Raw genomic sequence first — 19,335 nt, 5'->3', positions numbered from 1 at the left:
CACTCCACCATCACTAGTCACCTGAGAAGAGAGTGTCTTATTTGAGATGAAGCCCAGGGGCTAGCCCTGTGCTGTGGCTTTGCTGCTCTGTCCCTGCCTCTGAAATGGAGTAGGGTCACTGGGCAGTGAGAGCACCTGACTTCCTGCCCTGGTCATGCCATCCTGGTGCCATCCTGAGCCCTTAGAGACACTGCCAAGGAGCCCCGGGCTGTGGCCCTTAGCACACAGTTGGGGAGAGCAGAGACACTGACCCTGCAGCCAGCTGGAGCTGGGCCTGCAGCTCCTCCTGACCACCGCCCAGCCCTGCAGCTCCTGAGCTCCTTCCCCCCAGCCCAGCAGCCCCTCCTGCAGCTTCATAGTCTTTGCTTTTTTGCTTTGTAGGTGTTGACTGTGACATCGACGTTCCCAAAACCATTCAGATGGTCCGGTCCCAGAGGTCAGGGATGGTCCAGACAGAAGCACAATACCGGTTCATCTACATGGCCGTCCAGCATTATATTGAAACACTACAGCGCAGGATTGAAGAAGAGCAGGTACTACTGGAGGCCCAGCCTGGGCCTCCTTTCCTTCCTGGCTTCTACTTCCCTTTGCTTTGCACAGAACACAGGCTCAGATCAATAGTTCTCTCTTTCTCCTTCTCTCCCTCTCTCTGTCTCTCCTCTCCCCTCAGAAGCAGTAAGGAGGAGCTGGGAAGGTGGCTCAGTGGTAGAGCGCTTGCCTTGCATGCTCGAGGCCCTGGGTTCGATTCCTCAGCACCACATAAGCAAAAAGAAAAAGCCGGAAGTGGCGCTGTGGCTCAAGTGGTAGAGGGTTAGCCTTGAGCTGAAGAGCTGAGGGACAGCGCCCAGGCCCAGAGTTCAGGCCCCACAATCGGACACCCCCCCCCCAAAAAAAAGTAGTAAGGATTGAGCCCTGCTTGTTAGGCAGGTGGTATATCACGTGCTCTCCCCCCCTCCCCCGCCCCTGTCTAGTCCATTTACTTTTTAGTTTTTTCAGAAAGAGCCTTCCACCTTTGCTTGGCCAGCCTCAGATTGTCTCCCTCCATCTCTTAAGTAGCTGCTGAGATTATAGTCATGGGCTACCATACCTGGCCCTCAGGCACCATCTTCATTTGGGAATGAGAAACAGACACCCACCTCACAGGACCCCTTAGAGACTAGCATTGTCCCCACTGACAGCTTGGGGTTCAGCGACATCCTGTGGCACCGCCTCGTTGTCCCGGCTGCCCAGGCTGAAGCTTACATGGCAAGCTTAGAACTCAGAGCCTTGACGCTCGCAGCCTGTTCCAGCTTTGGTCTGGCCCACGTTCATCCCAGTTCCATCTTTTAAAATGAATATCTCTGTTGGCAGCACTGGGGTTTGAACCACTAATCTGGCCGAGTTGGAGACTGTGAAATTTTGCTTTTTTTTTTTTTTTTTTTTGGGTCCGGTCGTGGGGCCTGAACTCTGGGCCTGGGCGCTGTCCCTCAGCTCTTCAGCTCAAGGCTAGCGCTCTACCACTATGAGCCACAGCGCCACTTCCGGCTTTTTTCTTTTTGCTTATGTGGTGCTGAGGAATCAAACCCAGGGCCTCGAGCATGCAAGGCAAGCGCTCTACCACTGAGCTACCTTCCCAGCCCTGAAATTTTGCTTTTTAACACACTGTGCGTGATGACGGAGAACTAGAGTCGGAGCCTTTCCCTTTGAAGCAATTCACAGACAGAAAGCTTAGTCACTTAGGGGATACCCTACCAAGGTGGATGAAGACAGCTGCTCTTTTGGGGAGCTGTGTGATCTCCCTGTCCACAGCCCTGCTGGGGTGTGCATGCCAGTTGAACTCTTCCTGGGCACTGTCCCTGAGCTCTTGGGCTCAAGGTTGGCACTCTACTACTTGAACCACAGCTCCACTTCTGACTTTTTGGTGATTAACTGGAGGTGGGAGTTTCATGAACTTACCCGCGCAGGCTGGCTTTGAACTACAATCTTCAGATCTCAGACTCTTGACTATTACCGCTAGGATTTAAAGGTGTGAGCCACCAGTGCCCAGCTTAGTCAATGTATTTTTCACCGTATGGTACATTTATATAAGTTCCCTCATAATTTGGTCAACATATCAGTATTTTAGCCTATTTTTTGTCTCTTTTTCTTTCTCCTCTCCCCCTTTGATGAAGTGTCTTTATGTTTCTTTTTAGTTTTTTAAAACCACAGCCCCTCATATCTGTGCTTTTCCATCTTTCAGAAAAGCAAGCGGAAAGGGCACGAGTACACCAATATTAAGTATTCCCTGTCGGACCAGACGGGTGGGGAGCAGAGTCCCCTCCCGCCCTGCACCCCGACGCCACCCAGTGCTACCGAGTAAGTAGTGGTTGGAGGGCTTTCTAATGGAGCGCAGTTGTGTGGGCAGGCGTGTTCCGCCACCCCTCCCACGTGTGCACCTGGGCGCCCAGCGGCCTGCCTCTTCTAGCGCTTGTCTTCCTCTTCCCGTACTGCAGGCTGATTGCGTTCAGGTGGGTTCTCTGAGAGGCAGGTGTTTGCACCCGGGGAGGGGAGGCGCGTGGGGGGGGGGGTTACTACTGCAGAGCCAGGCAAGTAACAGTCCTTAGGATGTGCTGAGGCTTTGCCAAATGCCAGTAAACACATGGGTTACTAAGGTGTCAGCCAGCTCACGACCTGCTAGAAACCCACCTTTCAGCCAGTGGTCAGAAAACAGCCCACCAGCCAAATTGTTTAAAAGCACCACCACGTTCCCTCTTCCACCTCTAAAGAATAAAAATGTATGACAGAGACTGTGTGGCCCACACAGTCTGAAACATCCACCCCCTGGTTCTCCCCAACTCCCCACAACTGAAACACAGCAGGGAAAACATTTGTGGAAGCGATCATGTGAATAGTGCTTGTTTTTCTCTATATTCTGAAGTCACCCACTAGTATAACATTTACCTTTTATTCCCCCCAAGAATCTGACCTCTGTTTACTTCTGATTTGGATGTTTAAAGCTCTTACTGACTTGGGTATTATATGTAAGTGTTTTGGAGAGCAGATACATGCTGTGTTTATGTTCACTTTCTGTCGAACATTGAAATGAAATTCCACAGTAGAAGCCCTTCCTCCTCCACCTTCTCCTCCTCCATCTTCTCCTCCTCTTCCACCTCTTCCTCCTTCTCCCTCCCCCCTCACCCCCTGTGGGCTTCCATGGCAAATCTAAAGCAGTCTGCAGTAGAGCTAGAAGGCGGGTGTTCCTGGGGTCACCTGGCTCCACACTTCCTCTTACAGTGGCAAACCTGCTCTGCTCCCTCCTGCAAACATGGATGCCTCTTCATGTCTAACTCAGTGCCTTGCTTCACAGACCTCCCTGCCTGCCTGCCTGGAGCACACCCCCCAGTGAGCACAGAGACTCTCAGCTCTGACTGTCCTAGTAACTTCCTAATGCTGTATGTCCTTTGGAGTGAGGAAGGGTTTGCACATAGCTGGGTCCCAAAGAATGGCGTGCGTGCCTTGCAAATTCCGCATCCTGGGCCAGCCCCTGTGAGGCCCGTGCCGTGGTCCATGCGTGCCTTCTCTTTCCCTGCAGCCTGAGGGAGGACAGTGCTCGAGTCTATGAGAACGTGGGCCTAATGCAGCAGCAGAAGAGCTTCCGGTGAGGGCGCTGCGGCACTCCAGCACAGAAATAGGTATTTAAATGAAAGCCAGCGCTCGCCGGGGACTGCTTATATAATCACAGCGGTTTGGGAGCAGGCAGGCGATTTGTGAATATTTTAGCAAAGTGTGCCATCATGGAGGGTTGCACACCAGCCTCCCCTTTCTCACCCTGTGTTTCTTTCACGAGCAAGGTTTAGTTGACAATTCATTAGCCATGAAACTAGATGCAGATTTCAGTGTGCAGCTGCTCCAGGGGTCTAGCCCAGGGCAGTGGGACGAGCAGACATTTTTTGTGGGGGTCTGAGCTGGTACTGGAGCTGGAACCCAGGGGCTCTTGCTACTTGGTTTTTTAGTTCAAGATGGACATTCTACCACTCAAGTCACACCCCCACATCCGGGCATTTTTTTTTTTTTATTAGAGTTGGGTGACCCACACTGTGCCAGCCCCATCTGTCAGCATCTGTCAGGGGCTGGACACGGCACTCGGTGGTGCCCAGAAGCAGAGGCTCCTGAGTCCTGCCTGGGTCAGCTCCACCTTTGCCGCTCGACTGTGGGCATCAACTCCCGCACATCCTCTCCCTGCCAGTCACCTTTGCAGACCGAACACGTGATGATGGGCATTTCATGGATAGGCTGGGAAGTCATAGTTTCAGAATTTTGTGCTGAAATTCCCATCTCAGCGCAGAGTGTATTGTCCTTGTTTCGGGCTCGGGTATTGCGCGGTGGTAGAGTGCTTGCCTCATGGTGTGTAAAGCCCTGGGCTCTATCCCCCACACCACACGGAAAATGAGTCAAATGTTTCGCCATGCTTTCGAAATTCAAACACCTTTCTTCCTCAGATGCGGACTTTGACCCCTCCCCCACGGAGGTCAAGAACAGATGCAGGGAAGTTTACAGAAGAATGAACTGGAAGGCTTGCACGGTGGTCTACTTTTTGATAAGAAAATTGGAAACCATTTAAAGGCCATTGTATTCTAACTCAGAAGTTCCTGTCCTCAGATACGAAGAAATCATCTCTACAATGTAGACAGTGTTCTATTTTATAGGATTCTGCTTTGAGTTGAGGAAGCAGTTAAATTGTGCTCCTATTTTACAGATTATGGGATTCAGAGTCTAGCTGTGGGCAGTTGTTTTTTTTTTTCTTTTCCTTTTTATAACTTTAAGTGATTTGACTCCTCCCCCTCCCCCCACCTTTTTCTGTAAGAATCATGTGACACATGTAAGAAGAAATGTCTTGGGGAAGTTAAGTAGCAGGTTCCCTGGGAAGTGAGAACAATTCCATTCACCTTGGCTGCCATCTTACCCTGGTTTATGTTGTACAGAACACTCCAGACACAGCCTGTATCAATTATCACATAGTTGCAGAACGGAAAGCCACATCCTGCTGTGTGTAGCAGAGCAGAGGGCGCCTCGGGGTCACCGCAGGCGGGGCGGAAAGCCACCCTGTGGATGAACCCCCATCACCCCTATGGTTCCCCATCTCTGCAAGCATCACACTGGGGAGCAAGTGTCTAAGAAGTGCGGTTGGGGACCCAGTCAGCCAAAGCAGTTATCCAGCCAGCAGTGGATAGTCACTTTGGTGGCTTCTTTCTTCCCCTCCAGTTGATTACCTTTGCATTGCTAATAGTCACAGGAATCAGGGGAGGGGGGCATGGCTCAGGCAAGAATTCACCAGCCTAGTAAGCAAGAGGTCACACAAGTTCACACTGCTGTACCTACCCCCTTCCCCCAAAAAAAGAATGAATTAAAAAGTCATGAAGTCATGAGAAACAAACTTACGAATTAGGGTGAGATGTATTTTCCTCTTAGCAGACAGCCAGGTGCCATGACCTGTCAGATAAAGGCCTGAGGGGATGGCGGTCGCTCTGCCCTTGCATTTGGCATGTTCGTCTTGTGTTCAGAGCAGAGAAGAGTCACGATCATGAAATGTCAATAATGTCTCCCACCTTGGTCCTCGCTGGGTCAATTGGGTCGGTCTGCAGGGCCTACAGATGGTCACTGAGGTGGTCGGCAGGTGCCGGAGGTGCTGGGATGGCCCGCTTCTGTCTCTGGGTAGAGTCCTCGGGTCTGTCTCTATGTCATCTCTGGTGTTCTCCACAACATGGCAGCTCAGGCCTTCTTCAGGCTCAATTCACAATTCTGTGGCTCCCCTCTGTGCCCTCTGAGACAAGGCAGGCCCACCCGATCCAAGAAGAGGGCCCAGTGCAGTGGGCTTCACCGGAGGCCACCAGTCCAGGAGAGGCCAAGGGAGACCTTGGGAGGCTGAGGCCCCTTAACAGTCAGTGACAGAGGCAGCAATCAGATGAGAAAGTCACCAAGAGCCTTCAAGAAGCTCTGAGCAGTCCTGCCAGTGACTTGCACATCTGCTGAACCAACCGAGTGCGGGGACAGAGCATGGGGCAGCAGAGCTCCCGCCGGTGACGCCCGCAGAGCCTGGCGGCGGGGGTGCTGTCGGGTCCGGCCGCAGCGAGGAGCCGAGCGGAGCGGGCTCTTGTCAGATGCAGCCCGCAGTGGGATTTGCGAATGTTCTGCCCTAAGTGCCTTCTCCAGAGACCTCGCTCAGCCTCTCGTGCGGCGGCAGCGGCGGCGGCCAGTGAAGCAACTCCGCGGACGCGTCGGCTCCTGCAGAGTCCGGCTTTCCTTGCTCAGTCTTCTTGCTTTGGCTCTTGAAAGGAAGGACTAGATGCCCCCCCCCCCCCCAGCCCAGCAGAGGTTCCTTTCTGGAACCCTGAGGAACTTGGGGCTGTGCAGTGGCCTCCGTCCATCCCCCCACCCCTTCCATGCCCCTTGCTTCAGAGCAAGGCGTCTGTCACCGTCCTGGAATTGTGATGACTGTTGTCTTTTTGTCACCATACTGGGGTGTAATGGCTGCTCTCTTCCTGCCAAGCCTGCAGAGAAGGAAATGCTAGCTCCGTGTGTGCGCACGGGATTGTGAATCGCCTGTTTGGGGGGACTGCTTTGACTCCGCACCAGCACACACAGCACGGATTGTACAAGTAGGCCTGCCGCATCTGCATGTTGACCTGCTGTTGACCGTCTTGGGATGGTCAGCGTTGACTGCTGTCGTGCACTGATTCCGCGTAGGTTCCCTCCACAAAGCCAGCAAGCTGTCACGTTACGTAAGCAGATCCCAGACCAGGCTGGTGACATCGCCAGTGGCTGAGTCTGCCAGGTGTTGGGTGGAAGGCCGTTGCAGGGTCTCGGGTCAGGCGGTTCTGTATGTGGTAAGGCAGGTAGGGCTGGGGAGATGAGGGCACTTGGGGTGCAGGTGTTCCTCCAAGTTGCTGAGAGGGTCTGTGAGAAGGCGAAGGCTCAAGGCCAGAGCAGTCAGTACTGGGTGAAGCAGAAACACGGATGTGACAGGAACACAGCCAGCCTACATCAGGCTTGTTGGTGGTCATGAAAAATGCACAATATGCCATAGCTGGCTGAGCGTTTTAAAATTAGAAGCGTAGGGGTGAGATTGGGGTGAAATAAAATTTCTGGCACATGATACTGAGCTTTTTGAAAATCAAATTTAAAACACTTAATTTCTTTTTTGATGGAGAAGTCATCCCAGCTCCATGGGAGGCTGAGATCAGGAGGATTGAGGTTCCAGCATAGCCTGGGCAAAAAGGAAAAAGCCCTGGAAAAGCCAACCATGGTGATATATGTCTGTCATCACAACATGGCAGGAAGCGGGAGAAGGAGGATCCCAGGCCAGCCTGGGCAGCGGTAGAGCACCTGCTTAGCAAGCGTGACACACTGTGTCAGATGCCAGCACTGCCCCAAAGTGAGATCATCAACTCCATAAAGTGAATCTAAACCAACAGCCCCTCAAGTCTAGGGTGTGACCCACCCATCAAACCCAGCGCCCTTGGACACATGGGACAGGAATTCACGCAGGGCCGCCTGTATCTCTGCTTCCTCAGCCAAGAAAAACGGTCCATATGATTTTTTTTAGAAGCTATTTTACTGGGGATTTTAAAGAACTGTTATGAATTCTTGGGTTATTTCTGGGTCGAGGGATTATGGGAAAGTATGCAGCTGTTAGGTGTTGTAGATTAGGGGTCAATTAGGGAGGGGGTGTGGATGGAAAGCTGGCCCGGGGCAGGTCTGTGTGCTGTCCGTGGTCGGGGTGAGTTTCACGCAACAAGCACACGGCCTCCCTGATAGTAAGAAGCCTTTCTTAGGATCTGTGTTAGTCCTTAATTCTGTTGAAACATTTTTCCTTCTTCCTTTTGAAAAATAAGTTCCAAAATAGAGTTTATTGTATCTTTCACCACTAAAGTTTGTTTGTTTTTTTTTCCTTTTTCCCTATGGGCAAGTTCACACAAGGCCAAAATATAAAGCAGTTGGTTTCACTGTGTCTTATAACCTTGCTATATATCAAACTAATTTTTACAAGTTTTCATCCTAAACCTCAGATCATGTAATTAATAATTTGCCTGTTTATTTATGACCTAATTGTGGTTCTTTTATTAATAAAAGCTAATGGGAAAGGATCCTCTTTTAAGCTGATGACTAGACCTACATTTAATTTCCCTGCAGTGTATGGAATATTGTACCAGAGTATTAAAAGATATGTAATATTTTATTGATAAATCTATCCCTTAAAAGGAATACGTTTTAGGATGTCATCATTTTGATATGAACTATGTAAATGTTGATAATATGCTGTTGGTTATACATTTAGTGTTTCAAGAGATTCACTTACTTGCCTTTTTTTGCCCACATGCAGTACGTAGTCTATTTGCAGTTTTTTTTTTTTTAATGACATTAAAAGAATAGTTTATGTAGAGAAACATGAGTGGGTGTTTTCGGCCCTCCGTGGGTGATGGGTGTTAGTTCTATGCTTTGGTAGCCGTGAAGCCGTCAAGTGTATTTGCAAATTGTCTGGAACAAAAAATTAGGAATAAACCCATTTTCTTACGTTCTGGGACTCGTTTTCCTCAGGGGAGGCTGAGGCCCTAGCCACCGAGCCTGGCACGCTGGTGAAGTGCTGGCATAGACAGTGTTTAGCTAGAAGGAGCCAGAATGAGGGGGGGTCGGGGAGTTCCTCCTGGAGTAGCTTCAGGAGGAAGCTGTGAGTAAGGAAAGGCTCCGAATCACGTCTTGGTCTGCTCCACAGGAAACAACAAACCACAGAATGGGTGGTGCTGTGGCTCAAGCCTGTAATCCTAGCTGCTTGACTGGGAAGTTCCCAAGACTCCATCTCAACCAGTGGTTGCGTTCGGTGGTGCGTGTTTGCTATCCCAGCTACAGGGGAGGTGTGATGACTGACACACACATGCACACGCGCACACACACGGGGTTTGAATAGTGTTAAGGGTATAAGTAAAGATGTTGGAAGGCTTGCAGGACTGAGCTACCCCATAGGATGCCATTGCTTTCCTGGAGTGTAGGTTTTAGGCCACCTTTGAACAGGTGGCGGTGGGGATGGAACCCAGGGCCTGACTCCTGCTCCCGTGCTCTACCACTAGGCATGCCATTGGCTACCTGTCAGCCGTCATAAAGCCAGGGTAGGCTGGATTGCTTCTTTACACCTGTCACACGGTGTGGACCGATGGAGCTGCTTTCTGCCGGTAACGAGAGCAGCTGGCTTAGCTGGTCAGCCTCGTCCTCTGTCCATTTGGAAAACGCAGCACCTCTGAGTGCCTGGTACCCAACCACCCAGCACAGTGACTGTCCACCAAGGGAGCTGGGCGGGATGCACACAGGAACATAGCTGAAGGTCCTGGCAGCGCTGCCTGGCCGGTCAGGGAGAGGGGCGTCAAGTGTGGGTTTGGGGCACAGACTGGGGGCTCCGAAGAGGTGCTGTGTATGCCGTTGGCCAACTCTGTATCGCCCTGAGATCCTGGATGCACACGGAGGGCAGTGGTCATGCCCTGTCCTTAGCGATGGGCCAGGATGGAACCTTCTGGTTCTCCAGAGAATCCCAAGTGGGTGTGTAGATGGGAGACACAATGAATGTGACCGAGTGAGTCACAGAGTTCCTGGACATGGGAGAGGATGAGTGGCCGTCAGCTTCGTGTCCACGCCAGTCCTTGACTGAGTGTGTCAGTGCTGGGTTTCCAAACACTGAATTTGAAAAACATTCACGAGAGAGAAGGAGAGAGGGAGGAGAGGGGGGGAGGAGGAGGGAGAGAGGGAGGGAGGGAGGGAGAAATTGGCTCATTTATGGGTGGTAATGGTTTAGTTACTGACAAGCTAGCAAGCTGACATTCACCTCTTTTCAGGTCAGACTATTTAAAATTCTGAATACCATCAGGATGAAATATGGCTCTGTGTGTGTGTGTGTGTGTGTGCGCGTGTGTGTGTGTGGGGGGAGGGGTGGAGATAGAGAATGATGAATAGGTCCAGGAGCTCAGTTTGATGGGAGGAATAGCTTCTGTGCTCTGTAGCACAGAAGGGTAATTATGGTTGAAAACAATTAATAGTATGTGTCAAAGCAGTGGTAGAAGGGATTTTGTCTGTGTCAACACAAAGAGATGAGAGATATTGATGGTGATGGATGCCGATGATGGTGATCTGATTGCTACACGGGGTGACTACTGAAAATGTCACATTGTACCATGGAAATAGGTGTGTATATATATATATATATATACCTATTTAACTTTTAACTTAAAAAAAAATGATAAGCTGGGTGCCAGTGGCTCACACCTGTAATCCTAGCTACTCAGGAGGCTAAGATTTGAGGATTGCAGTTCAAAGCCAGCCCAGGTGGGAAAGTCCATGAGACTCATCTCCAATAAACCACCAGAAAACTGGAAGTGGCGCTGTGGCTCAAGTGGTAGAGCGCTCTCCTTGAGATGAAGAGCTCAGGGACAGTGCCCAGGCCCGGAGTTCAAGCCCCATGACCTACCAAAAACCTAATAACTAAAATAATGGTTATAAGAAAGAGATGCCTAGCTGGCCATCGGTGTCTCACACCTGTAATCCTAGCTACTCAGGAGGCTGAGATCTGAGGATCACGGTTCAAAGCCAGCCTGGTCAAGAAACTCTGAGAGACTTTCATCTCTAACAAACCACTCAGAAAACTGGAAGTGGCGCTGTGGCTCAAATGATAGAGCTCTTGCCTTGAGCTGAAGAGCTGAGGGACAGCGCCCAGGCCCAGAGTTCAAGCCCCACGACCAATAACAACAACAACAAAAAGCAATGCCTTACTACAAGGCCTGTGGGCAGCTAGGCAAAGGAATCGTGTGTGGTGATATTCTACTGCATGGTTATACTGAGGACAACCATATTCAGGGTTCACATCCTCTTCCCCTTGGTAATGCTTAAGCCAGCTGCTGGAGGTGAGGATGGGTGAGGGGAATAGCTCCTTGCTCTGAGGAGCTCAGAGGAAAGGAGGAAAGGAAAGCAATCTTCTTTTTTTTTTTTGGGGGGGGGGAGGGGGTCTGTCATGAGGCTTGAACTCTGGGCCTGGGCACTGTCTCTCAGCTTTTCAGCTCAAGGCAAGCGCTCTACCACTTGAGCCACAGCACCACTTCCAGTTTTCTGGTGGTTAATTGGAGATAAGAGTCTCATTGACTTTCTTGCCCGAGCTGGCTTGGAACTTAGATCCTCAGATCTCAGCCTCCTGAGTAGTGAGGATGACAGGCGTGAGCCACCGGTGCTAGGCAGGAAAGCACGTTCAACATAGGTGTTCTCTAGGTCCTCACATCTGTCCGTCAGTGCCATCTTGGGCAATCTAGGTTCATTTTGCTAGAATTCCCTTGTATAGTGAGTCATTTCATTCTATACATGGTCGTTGCTGACATCACTTTTCCTGTGTGTTTTTGATTCTGGGTAATGAGATCCCAGGCCTCGAGGGTAGGTTGAGCATGTGCTCTACCATCAAGTACCAGCTCCAGTGTGAGATGGATTTGTAGCTGCATGGCTATGGACCAATGGTGACCACTTATAGAGGGGAGGGCCCAGGGGAAGGGAGTTGCTCACTGGCATGTGCCTTTGAAGGGTATATTTAGTCCCTGGCCCTTTCTCCCCAGCTCCTCAGGTGCTGAGCTCCACAGGTACCGAGATCTGCAGGTGTGTGTTGAGATCTGCTGGTGTGTAATGAGATCCGCAGGTGCGGAGATCTGCAGGTGTGTGTTGAGATCTGCAGGTGTGTGCTGGGCTCCACAGGTTCTGAGATCGGCAGGTGTGTGCTGAGATCGGCAGGTGTGTGCTGAGATCTGCAGGTGTGTGCTGGGATCTGCAGGTGTGTGCTGGGATCTGCAGGTGCTGAACTCCACAGGTGCTGAGGTCCTCGGTGCCATGATCCACAGGTGCCACAATCCACAGGTGCCACAATCCTCAGGTGCTATGATCTTCAGGTGTAATTGTCTGCAGAAGGCACTTGCCTGGGTGCTGCAACTTGCTTGCAGGTCTCAGCTTCCGAGCTCAGAGCAGGGGTGGAATCCACTGGGCTCTCCTCACCTGAGGGGTGGGAGTCAGCCTCCCTGGGAATGTGGCAAATGCAGAGTCTCAGGCCCTGAGCAAGATCTTACCAGATCACAGAGGACCTGCTAGCAGAGGCCTGCAATGTGGAAGCGGAGACAGACGTCACCAGAGGCTTTCCCTGTGTGGGCAAAATCCATGTGGGTCAGTTCAGACGAGCTGGACCTGAGGGTGACTGGGTATCGCCGGGCAGCCATGATGCCCAGGCAACAGAGCAAGAGGAGATGCGAAGGCAGCTCTAAGAATTCCAGCGTCATTGCAGATGTCTGGGAAATAAGCTCCAGATATTCTTAGATTCCCCACCTACCACCCCGAGTTTGTGACACCCCAACCATATGTTAGATTCCTCTAACTACAGGAAGGGAAATGGAAAGGAAGCAGACACTGAAACTCCAGTTTTCTTGGGAGGTGACAGATGTCTGAGTCTTGACAGAATTCTAGACTTGTAAGGATTCATTATTTTTGACTTCATTCATACATGTTCGATTGTCACTCTCCATGTTACCATGATGTCTTCCTTCTACTGAAATGGATTTCTTCCCTCCCTCCCTCCCTCTCTCCCTTCCTCCCTCCCTTCCTTTTTTTGTGCCAGGCCTGGGGCTTGAACTCAGAGCCAGGGTGCTGTCCCTGAGCTTTTTCACTCAAGGCTAGCACTCTACCACTTGAACTACAGCATCATTTCCAGCTTTTTGGGTGGTTCATTATTTTTTGTTTGTTTGTTTTTTGGTTTTTTTTTTGGGGGGGGGGGTCCGGTCGTGGGGCCTGAACTCTGGGCCTGGGCGCCGTCCCTCAGCTCTTCAGCTCACGGCTAGCACTCTACCATTTGAGTCACAGCGCCACTTCCAGCTTTTTTCTTTTTGCTTATGTGGTGCTGAGGAATCGAACCCAGGGCCTCAGGCATGCAAGGCAAGCGCTCTACCACTGAGCCACCTTCCCAGCCCCTGGGTAGTTCATTGGAGATAAGAGTCTCACATACTTTCCGGACCCAGCTGGCTTCAAACTACAATCCTCAGATCTCAGCCTCCTGAGGAGCTAGGATGACAGGTGTGAGCCTTTTTTTTTTTTTTTTTTTACAGGATTGATTTTTCTCTTCCTGGATGGCATTTTATGAGGGTTTTAGATACTGCCCAACTAAAGTCTGTGTTAGGCACCAAGAAAAGCTGAATGTGCATGACTCTGTATGAAGAATCCATCCTCACCCCTCACTCCCACAGCCTTCTTTTCCAGATTGTCTCCCGCCCCCTAGGCACCCAGCCGGCAGGAGATTCCAGTCTTCTAGAATACTGGAAGTTGCTGCTCCAAGTATTCACTGACAGGCAGAGCATCTGAAGAGTTCATTTCCTGTGATTTCAGGAGAATGACTCAGATATTTGCATATTTTCATCGAGAAAGTGATGATCCAGTAAACTTAGTGTACAAAGACTTTTGGTGCCCCTCCTTCCCTATCTCCAGTCTTCCTAATACCCCTCCTCTCCCCCCACACCCACAGTCTTCCCCAGCTGGAGTCAGTTCATCTCCAGGACTGTGCAGTGTTTGCATGGTTTGAAGAATACTTGCAGCATCACAGAGGCTCTCACTGAAATGAGATTTCCTCATTCCCCACTCAGGGAGATCGAGTTTAGAAAAGGAGAGAAAAAACATTACAAACGACTCAGGAGACTGAGATCTGAGGATCATGATTTGAAGCCAGCCTAGGTAGCAAAGTCAGTGAGACTGATGTCCATTTAATTACAGAAAAAGCAGGAAGTGAAGCTGTAGCTCAAGTGGTAAAGCATGACCCTTGAACAAAAGGAGCTCAGAGACAGCACCTAGGCCCAGGGTAAAAGCCCTAGGACTGGCAAAGAAGAAGAAGGAGAAGGAGAAGAAGGAAAAGGAGGAGGAGGAGTAAAATAAGGGGAGGAGGACCAGGTAGAGGTAGAGGTGGAGCAGGAGGACGAAGAGGAGGAGGAGGAGAAATATTCACAAAAGATAGAGACTCTCTGGGTGCTGGTAGCTCATATCTGTAATCTTAGCTACTCAGGAGACTGAGATTTGAGGATCATGGTTCAAAGCCAGCCCAGGCAGGAAAGTCTGTGAGACTCTCATCTCCAATAAAACCACTAGAAAACCAGAAGTGGAGCTGTAGCTCAAGCAGTAGAGTGCTCGCCTTGAGCTGAAGAGCTGAGGAACAGCGCCCAGGCCCAGAGTTCAAGACCCATGACCAATCAAAAAAAAAAAAAAAAAGAAAGAAAGAAAAAGATGTTCAAGTATGGAGGCTTCTATGATTTCTTTTTTTTTTTTTCTCTTCTTCTTTTGTTGATCATGGGGCTTGAACTCTGGGCCTGGGTGCTGTCCCTCAGCTCTTCAGCTCAAGGCTAGTGCTCTACCACTTGAGTCATGGTGCCACTTCCAGTTTTCTGGTGGTTCATTGGAGATAAGAGTTGTAAGGTCTGCTCCTGGATGGCGAGCAGACTCCACCCTCCTCGCAGCAAAGTCTCCACCTAGTACCTGCGTTACTTAGGCAACTGGCACACCTGGAAGAGGTCACATCTGCATCCACTGAGGTCACATCTGAATTTGATGTGGCCACACCTTTCTCCGCCCATAGCCTAGACAAGGCCTAGCCCAGGCCCATACTCTCTTTCCCAGCTCTCTCCCAGCTCTCTCCCAGCTCTTTCCCCAGGTCTTTCCCAGGCCTTTCCCAGCCGCATGGTGGGCCAAGATGGCCTGGTGCCAGCCAGAATGATGAATAAACCTACCCCTTACCTGAATACCACTTGCGTGGTGTGGTTCTTACTCGGCTACCTCTTTTTAAAAACCTAACAAGAGTCTCATGGATTTTTCTGCCCTGGCTGGCTTTGAACCTTGAGCCTCAGATCTTAGCTTTCTGAGTAGCCACGTTTACAGGGGGCCTGAACTCTGGGCCTGGGCGCTGTCCCTCGGTTCTTCAGCTCAAGGCTAGCGCTCTACCACTTGAGCCACAGCACACTTTCAGATTTTTCTGTTTATGTGGTACTGGGGATTGGAAACCTGGGCTTCATGCATGCTAGGCAAGCACTCTACCACTAAGCCACACTCCCAGCTCGTGTGTGCATGTGTGTGTGTGTGGTGTTGTTTATTTATTTATTTATCTATTTATTTATTTGTCAGTTGTGGGGCCTGAACTCTAGGCCTGGGCGCTGCCCCTCAGCTCTTCAGTTCAAGGCGAGCGCTCTACCACTTGAGCCACAGCGTCACTTCCAGCTTTTTCTGCTTATGTGATGCTGAAGAATCAAACCCAGAGCCTCATGTATGCAAGGCAAGCGCTCTACCACTGAGCCACCTTCCCAGCCGCTGTGTGCATAGTTTTAACTTGCTTTTCTTCATCTGACTGGACACTCGCATGATTGCATGGCTGAGCGGTGGGTGCTCTGTCCTCAGCTCCCAAGGACAACCTTCCAAAGCTTCTTGAGGAATTGGCAATGGAGGCTTTGTGTCAGGTTGTCACAAGCCAAGCACCTCGTACAAAATACAAGTCAGCAGCTACTGCGTGCATTAGATTTAATATTTAGGGATGATTTAAAATCCAGGGAAAGGCAGAGTTATTAATAAACAGTTGGTGGTGGGGGGGAGTGGGAAGAGAAGAGTTTGAGAATCTTCCATTGAAAACACTACTTAGCATTCTGTTCTGCACATTTGCAAATTAAGGGAGGTATTGTTGTAAAAATAATTAAGTCTAATTTTGCATGTTTAGAAGATGGCTCTCCTCTGGCTTAAAAGCATTTATTTGTAATGCTCTGAATACAGATTATAAACTAAGCTGCTTTGAGTGTTTTCGGATGTTCACTCAAGCAAAGGCATCATCAGGAGCTGCAGTGGGCTGGGAAGGCGACTCAATGGTAGATGCTCGCCTGTGCATGAAGCCCCAGGTTGGATTCCTCAGCACCACCTACACAGAAAAAGCTTTTCACTTTTTGTTGTTGTTGTTGTTTTTGTTTTGTAATGGAAAGACATTGATTAGAAAGAAAAACACACCAAAGATAGAAATGGAAAACCCCATTGCTCAACAAAACACGAAGTTAAAAACAAAATGAGTACAGAGCAAAGAAAATCACATATGGTAAAAGCCAGCTCCCACGAAACTGAAGTCAGCATGTGCTCAGCACCCCAGGTTTAACATTTTGGGGTGTTTAGGGATACCGCAAGACCTGCTCTCTTTTTGTTAAAAGGAGACAAGAAGCCAGGTGCCTGTGGCTCACACCTGTCATCCTAGCTACTCAGAAGGCTGATATCTGAGGCTCGTGGTTCGAGGCTAGCCTGGACAGGAAAGTCCATGAGACTCATCTCCAGTTAGCTACCAGAAAACCAGAAGTGGAACTGTGGCTCAAAGTGGTACAGCGCTAGCCTTGAGCACAAAGACGCTCAGGAACAGTGCCCAGGTCCTGAGTTCAAGCCCCACCACCAAAATAAATAAATAAAAATAGACAGCAGCAGCCTGAGCTGAGCTCTGTGACCTTGGAACTGCAGTTGGGGAAAAGTGAGCATGCACTGCAGCCCTGCCACAGACGAAGGCTTGACCTCCCATGATGCCACGGGCAAACATTTTGAAGGGCATAGCAAGGCTCGATAAGTCAGCCTTCTTCTCGGTGGGTGCTGCTGGGTTGGGGTCCTCTTCCATGAGGAGGGGACAAGAAGGAAGAGGAGGAGCTGGGCACGCAAAGAGAAACGTGTGCGGGACAGAGTCATTTCTAGTTCTCTTCATGTGGCGGAGATGGCTAGCAACCTACTTACTTGCTCTATTGCACAGCCAACAAGAAGAGCAAATGTATTTTCTAGTGTCAGGCAGTAGCTTCCAGGAACTTTCTAGAAAGGACAACTGTTTGGGCTCTTTGCTTTTATTCCACTTGTCACAGATGACTCTTTCCAGTTGTCTGGAGTTTAGATGTGATGGTCGGAATGGGGCAGCCCGACTTGACAATGAGGTAGCCATGAACGGAGTCTGCACGCAGAGGGGCCACAGGCCACAGGCTGAAAGGAGACTAGCTCCCTGAGTCTCCTTTTTCTTTTCTTTCTTTATTTTTTTTATTTTGTGAAGAGAAACAGATTTTCTTGCTTCAGTCCTCATCTCTTTGGAAACAAGTGGTACCCCTACCGAGGTCCCTAAATCACCTCATCTTCCACCAGGAAACAGCGAAAGGCCACCTCCTCCAAGTGGCAGCCGCAAGGTTGTGACATATTTTACATACAGCATTTAGAACCACTCAGCCTCCACGGGCTGGGATCCTCGTAGCCCGGATCCTTTGTTTCCATGGCAACCTCACCCCCCCCATCTTGTCTGTTTACCCAGAAACTGACACACTGGTTATGGCAAATGATGGGGGGGAGGGATCTGAAGAACTTCCAAGGGTAACAAGCGTGAAATGTCTTGCTAGAAAATAGCTACTTCCCCCCATAATTGTAATAAGGATGTTCCTGCTCCTCTCATCAAGGAGAGGTGACTATTAGGACAGGTGAAGAGAGCCAGGGTCCTGGGGGAGGGGTGATGGGGGAGGGGGTGTGGGGTGTGGGGTGTGCAGCCCTTCCTGCTGCATGGAACATGTGGTCGGGAGTTTGAAACCACTGCTCCCATCTGACCCACTTTTTGAGGTTTTCCCCTACACTCCATGACGAACACATGTGCACACACACACACTCATACACACACACACACACACACACACACACACACACACAGGGCTCATGGCAGAATCCATGCCCTGTGGGGGGCGTGGCTTCGGGAAGAGGCAGGGCGTGACCCCTTGTGCGCCTTGATTAACAGGGCCAGGCTGGACATGGCCACTGGTTCAGAGGAGTCATCTTAAGTCATTATCAGGCTTTGGGCAAGATGGTGGTGGGATCTGGGGGGTTCTGAGCTTCGGGGTTTGTGACTTTGGGGGGGGGAGGGAGGTGTCATTGCTGAGGCTTGGGCCTGAGCGCTGTCCCTGAGCTCTTTTCTGCTCAAGGCTAGCGCTCTACCACTTGAGCCACAGCTCCACTTGGGCTTTTTAGTGGTTCATTGGGGATAAGAGTCTTATGATGGACTTTCCTGCCTGGGCTGGCTTTGAACCGTGATCCTCAGATCTCAGCCTCCTGAGTGGCTAGGATGACAGGCGTGAGACTCCTTCCTTTTTGTACTTCCTGGCAATGGGACCATGCAGTCTGCACTCTTTGGAGCCTGGCTTTCTTTTCCTTTTCTTTCTGTCTCAGTGCCACTAACGGTTACAGTTGTACACAGCTGTACGTGTACAGCTACGTGCCTGGCTGCGTAGGATTCCACTCTGTAAATGTGTCACCACTTACTCGTCTCTGCCCCAGCTGGCGGTCGTTTTCTTGGGCTGCTCTCAGGTAGTTCTGTTTCGCTAGTGTCAGTCTACTCACACTTCCTGGCCTGGAGCTGCGTCCCCTTTGGACTGTTCTTTCGAGGCTGCAGTGTACACGGATGTTCAGTTTTGACACAAGAGTGGCCCAACATGGTTGGACCAACATCTCTAGGCCTGTGGAAGGTTCTGGTCCAATTGTATGGGGCATTTGGTAACTGTCCCCTGTGAAGACACCTCCTCTCCCATCCTTCGCCGCCCAGCACTGGCTGTGGGTGCTGAGTACTTAAGTGACTGAGTTCTTCGGAAACAAATCCCAAACATTTGCTCTCCAGTTTTTTTTTTCCTTTTCGTTTTGTTTTGTTTATTTTTAGGCCATCTGTAAGAAGAGAAACTGGAGCAATTTAAAAATACTGAATTAAAAGCACATCGCCGGCAGCAAAGGACCACATGGCTTGAGCACTCACGTTCTGTCACCACGACTGGAGGCTGAGCCGGAGAAAAAATTCAGGCCCAGGGGCAGCCAGAGCCCAGGGTGGTTCCTGGAGCCCACTTCCTGGGATTGGGATGAGAGGGCAGGTGCAACTGTGCCTGCCAAGGCGGGCCATGAGGTCGGAGGGCACTTGGGTGCGGGGACTGTCAGATCAGTCTTCTGCCAACTGTGGGGGGTGGGACCCTCATACTTGGCCCTAGGATAAATAATTAGTGAGCACCTCTGTGAACCGGACTCTGGGGGTTCCGTGGGGAGCAGCCAGATGTGCATTATCTGCACAGAAGCCCCCTGGGGCTGTGTGTGTGTGTGTGTGTGTGTGTGTGTGTGTGCGCACGCGCGCGCATGGGCATGCCACAGGGGAACACACATGTGCACGAGCTGTTACCAATGGTGATGCGCTCAGGGGAGAGAGAATGGAGCTGGCACGGGGCACAGTGGAGGATCTTGGGAAGGAGGAAGAGGACTCTAAAGAGAGGAACAAGGAAA

At 50.5% G+C, this 19,335-nt stretch overlaps 1 protein-coding gene across 4 annotated transcripts in view; it reads left to right on the top strand.

Annotated features, from left to right (window-relative positions):
* The window catches only part of LOC138826367 (tyrosine-protein phosphatase non-receptor type 11), a 42,457-nt gene extending 33,923 nt beyond the window's left edge, over positions 1-8,534 (top strand). For 2 of the 4 annotated variants that reach the window (XM_070021456.1, XM_070021453.1), the window contains exons 13-16: positions 382-533; positions 2,219-2,334; positions 3,551-3,616; positions 4,458-8,534. In XM_070021456.1, the coding sequence (XP_069877557.1) occupies positions 382-533; positions 2,219-2,334; positions 3,551-3,616; positions 4,458-4,470 (347 nt within the window). In that variant the 3' untranslated portion in view covers positions 4,471-8,534. Of the gene's footprint in view, positions 1-381; positions 534-2,218; positions 2,335-3,550; positions 3,651-4,457 lie in introns of all 4 variants that reach the window. The other 2 variants (XM_070021455.1, XM_070021457.1) reach the window with 1 other exon arrangement.
* Positions 8,535-19,335: the final 10,801 nt, after the last annotated feature.

Source organism: Dipodomys merriami, unplaced genomic scaffold (genome assembly GCF_024711535.1).
Source record: "Dipodomys merriami isolate MVZ:Mamm:240054 unplaced genomic scaffold, mDipMer1.0.p SCAF_142, whole genome shotgun sequence".
Lineage (NCBI taxonomy): Eukaryota > Metazoa > Chordata > Mammalia > Rodentia > Heteromyidae > Dipodomys > Dipodomys merriami.
This window is presented reverse-complemented; position numbering and strand designations above follow the sequence as displayed.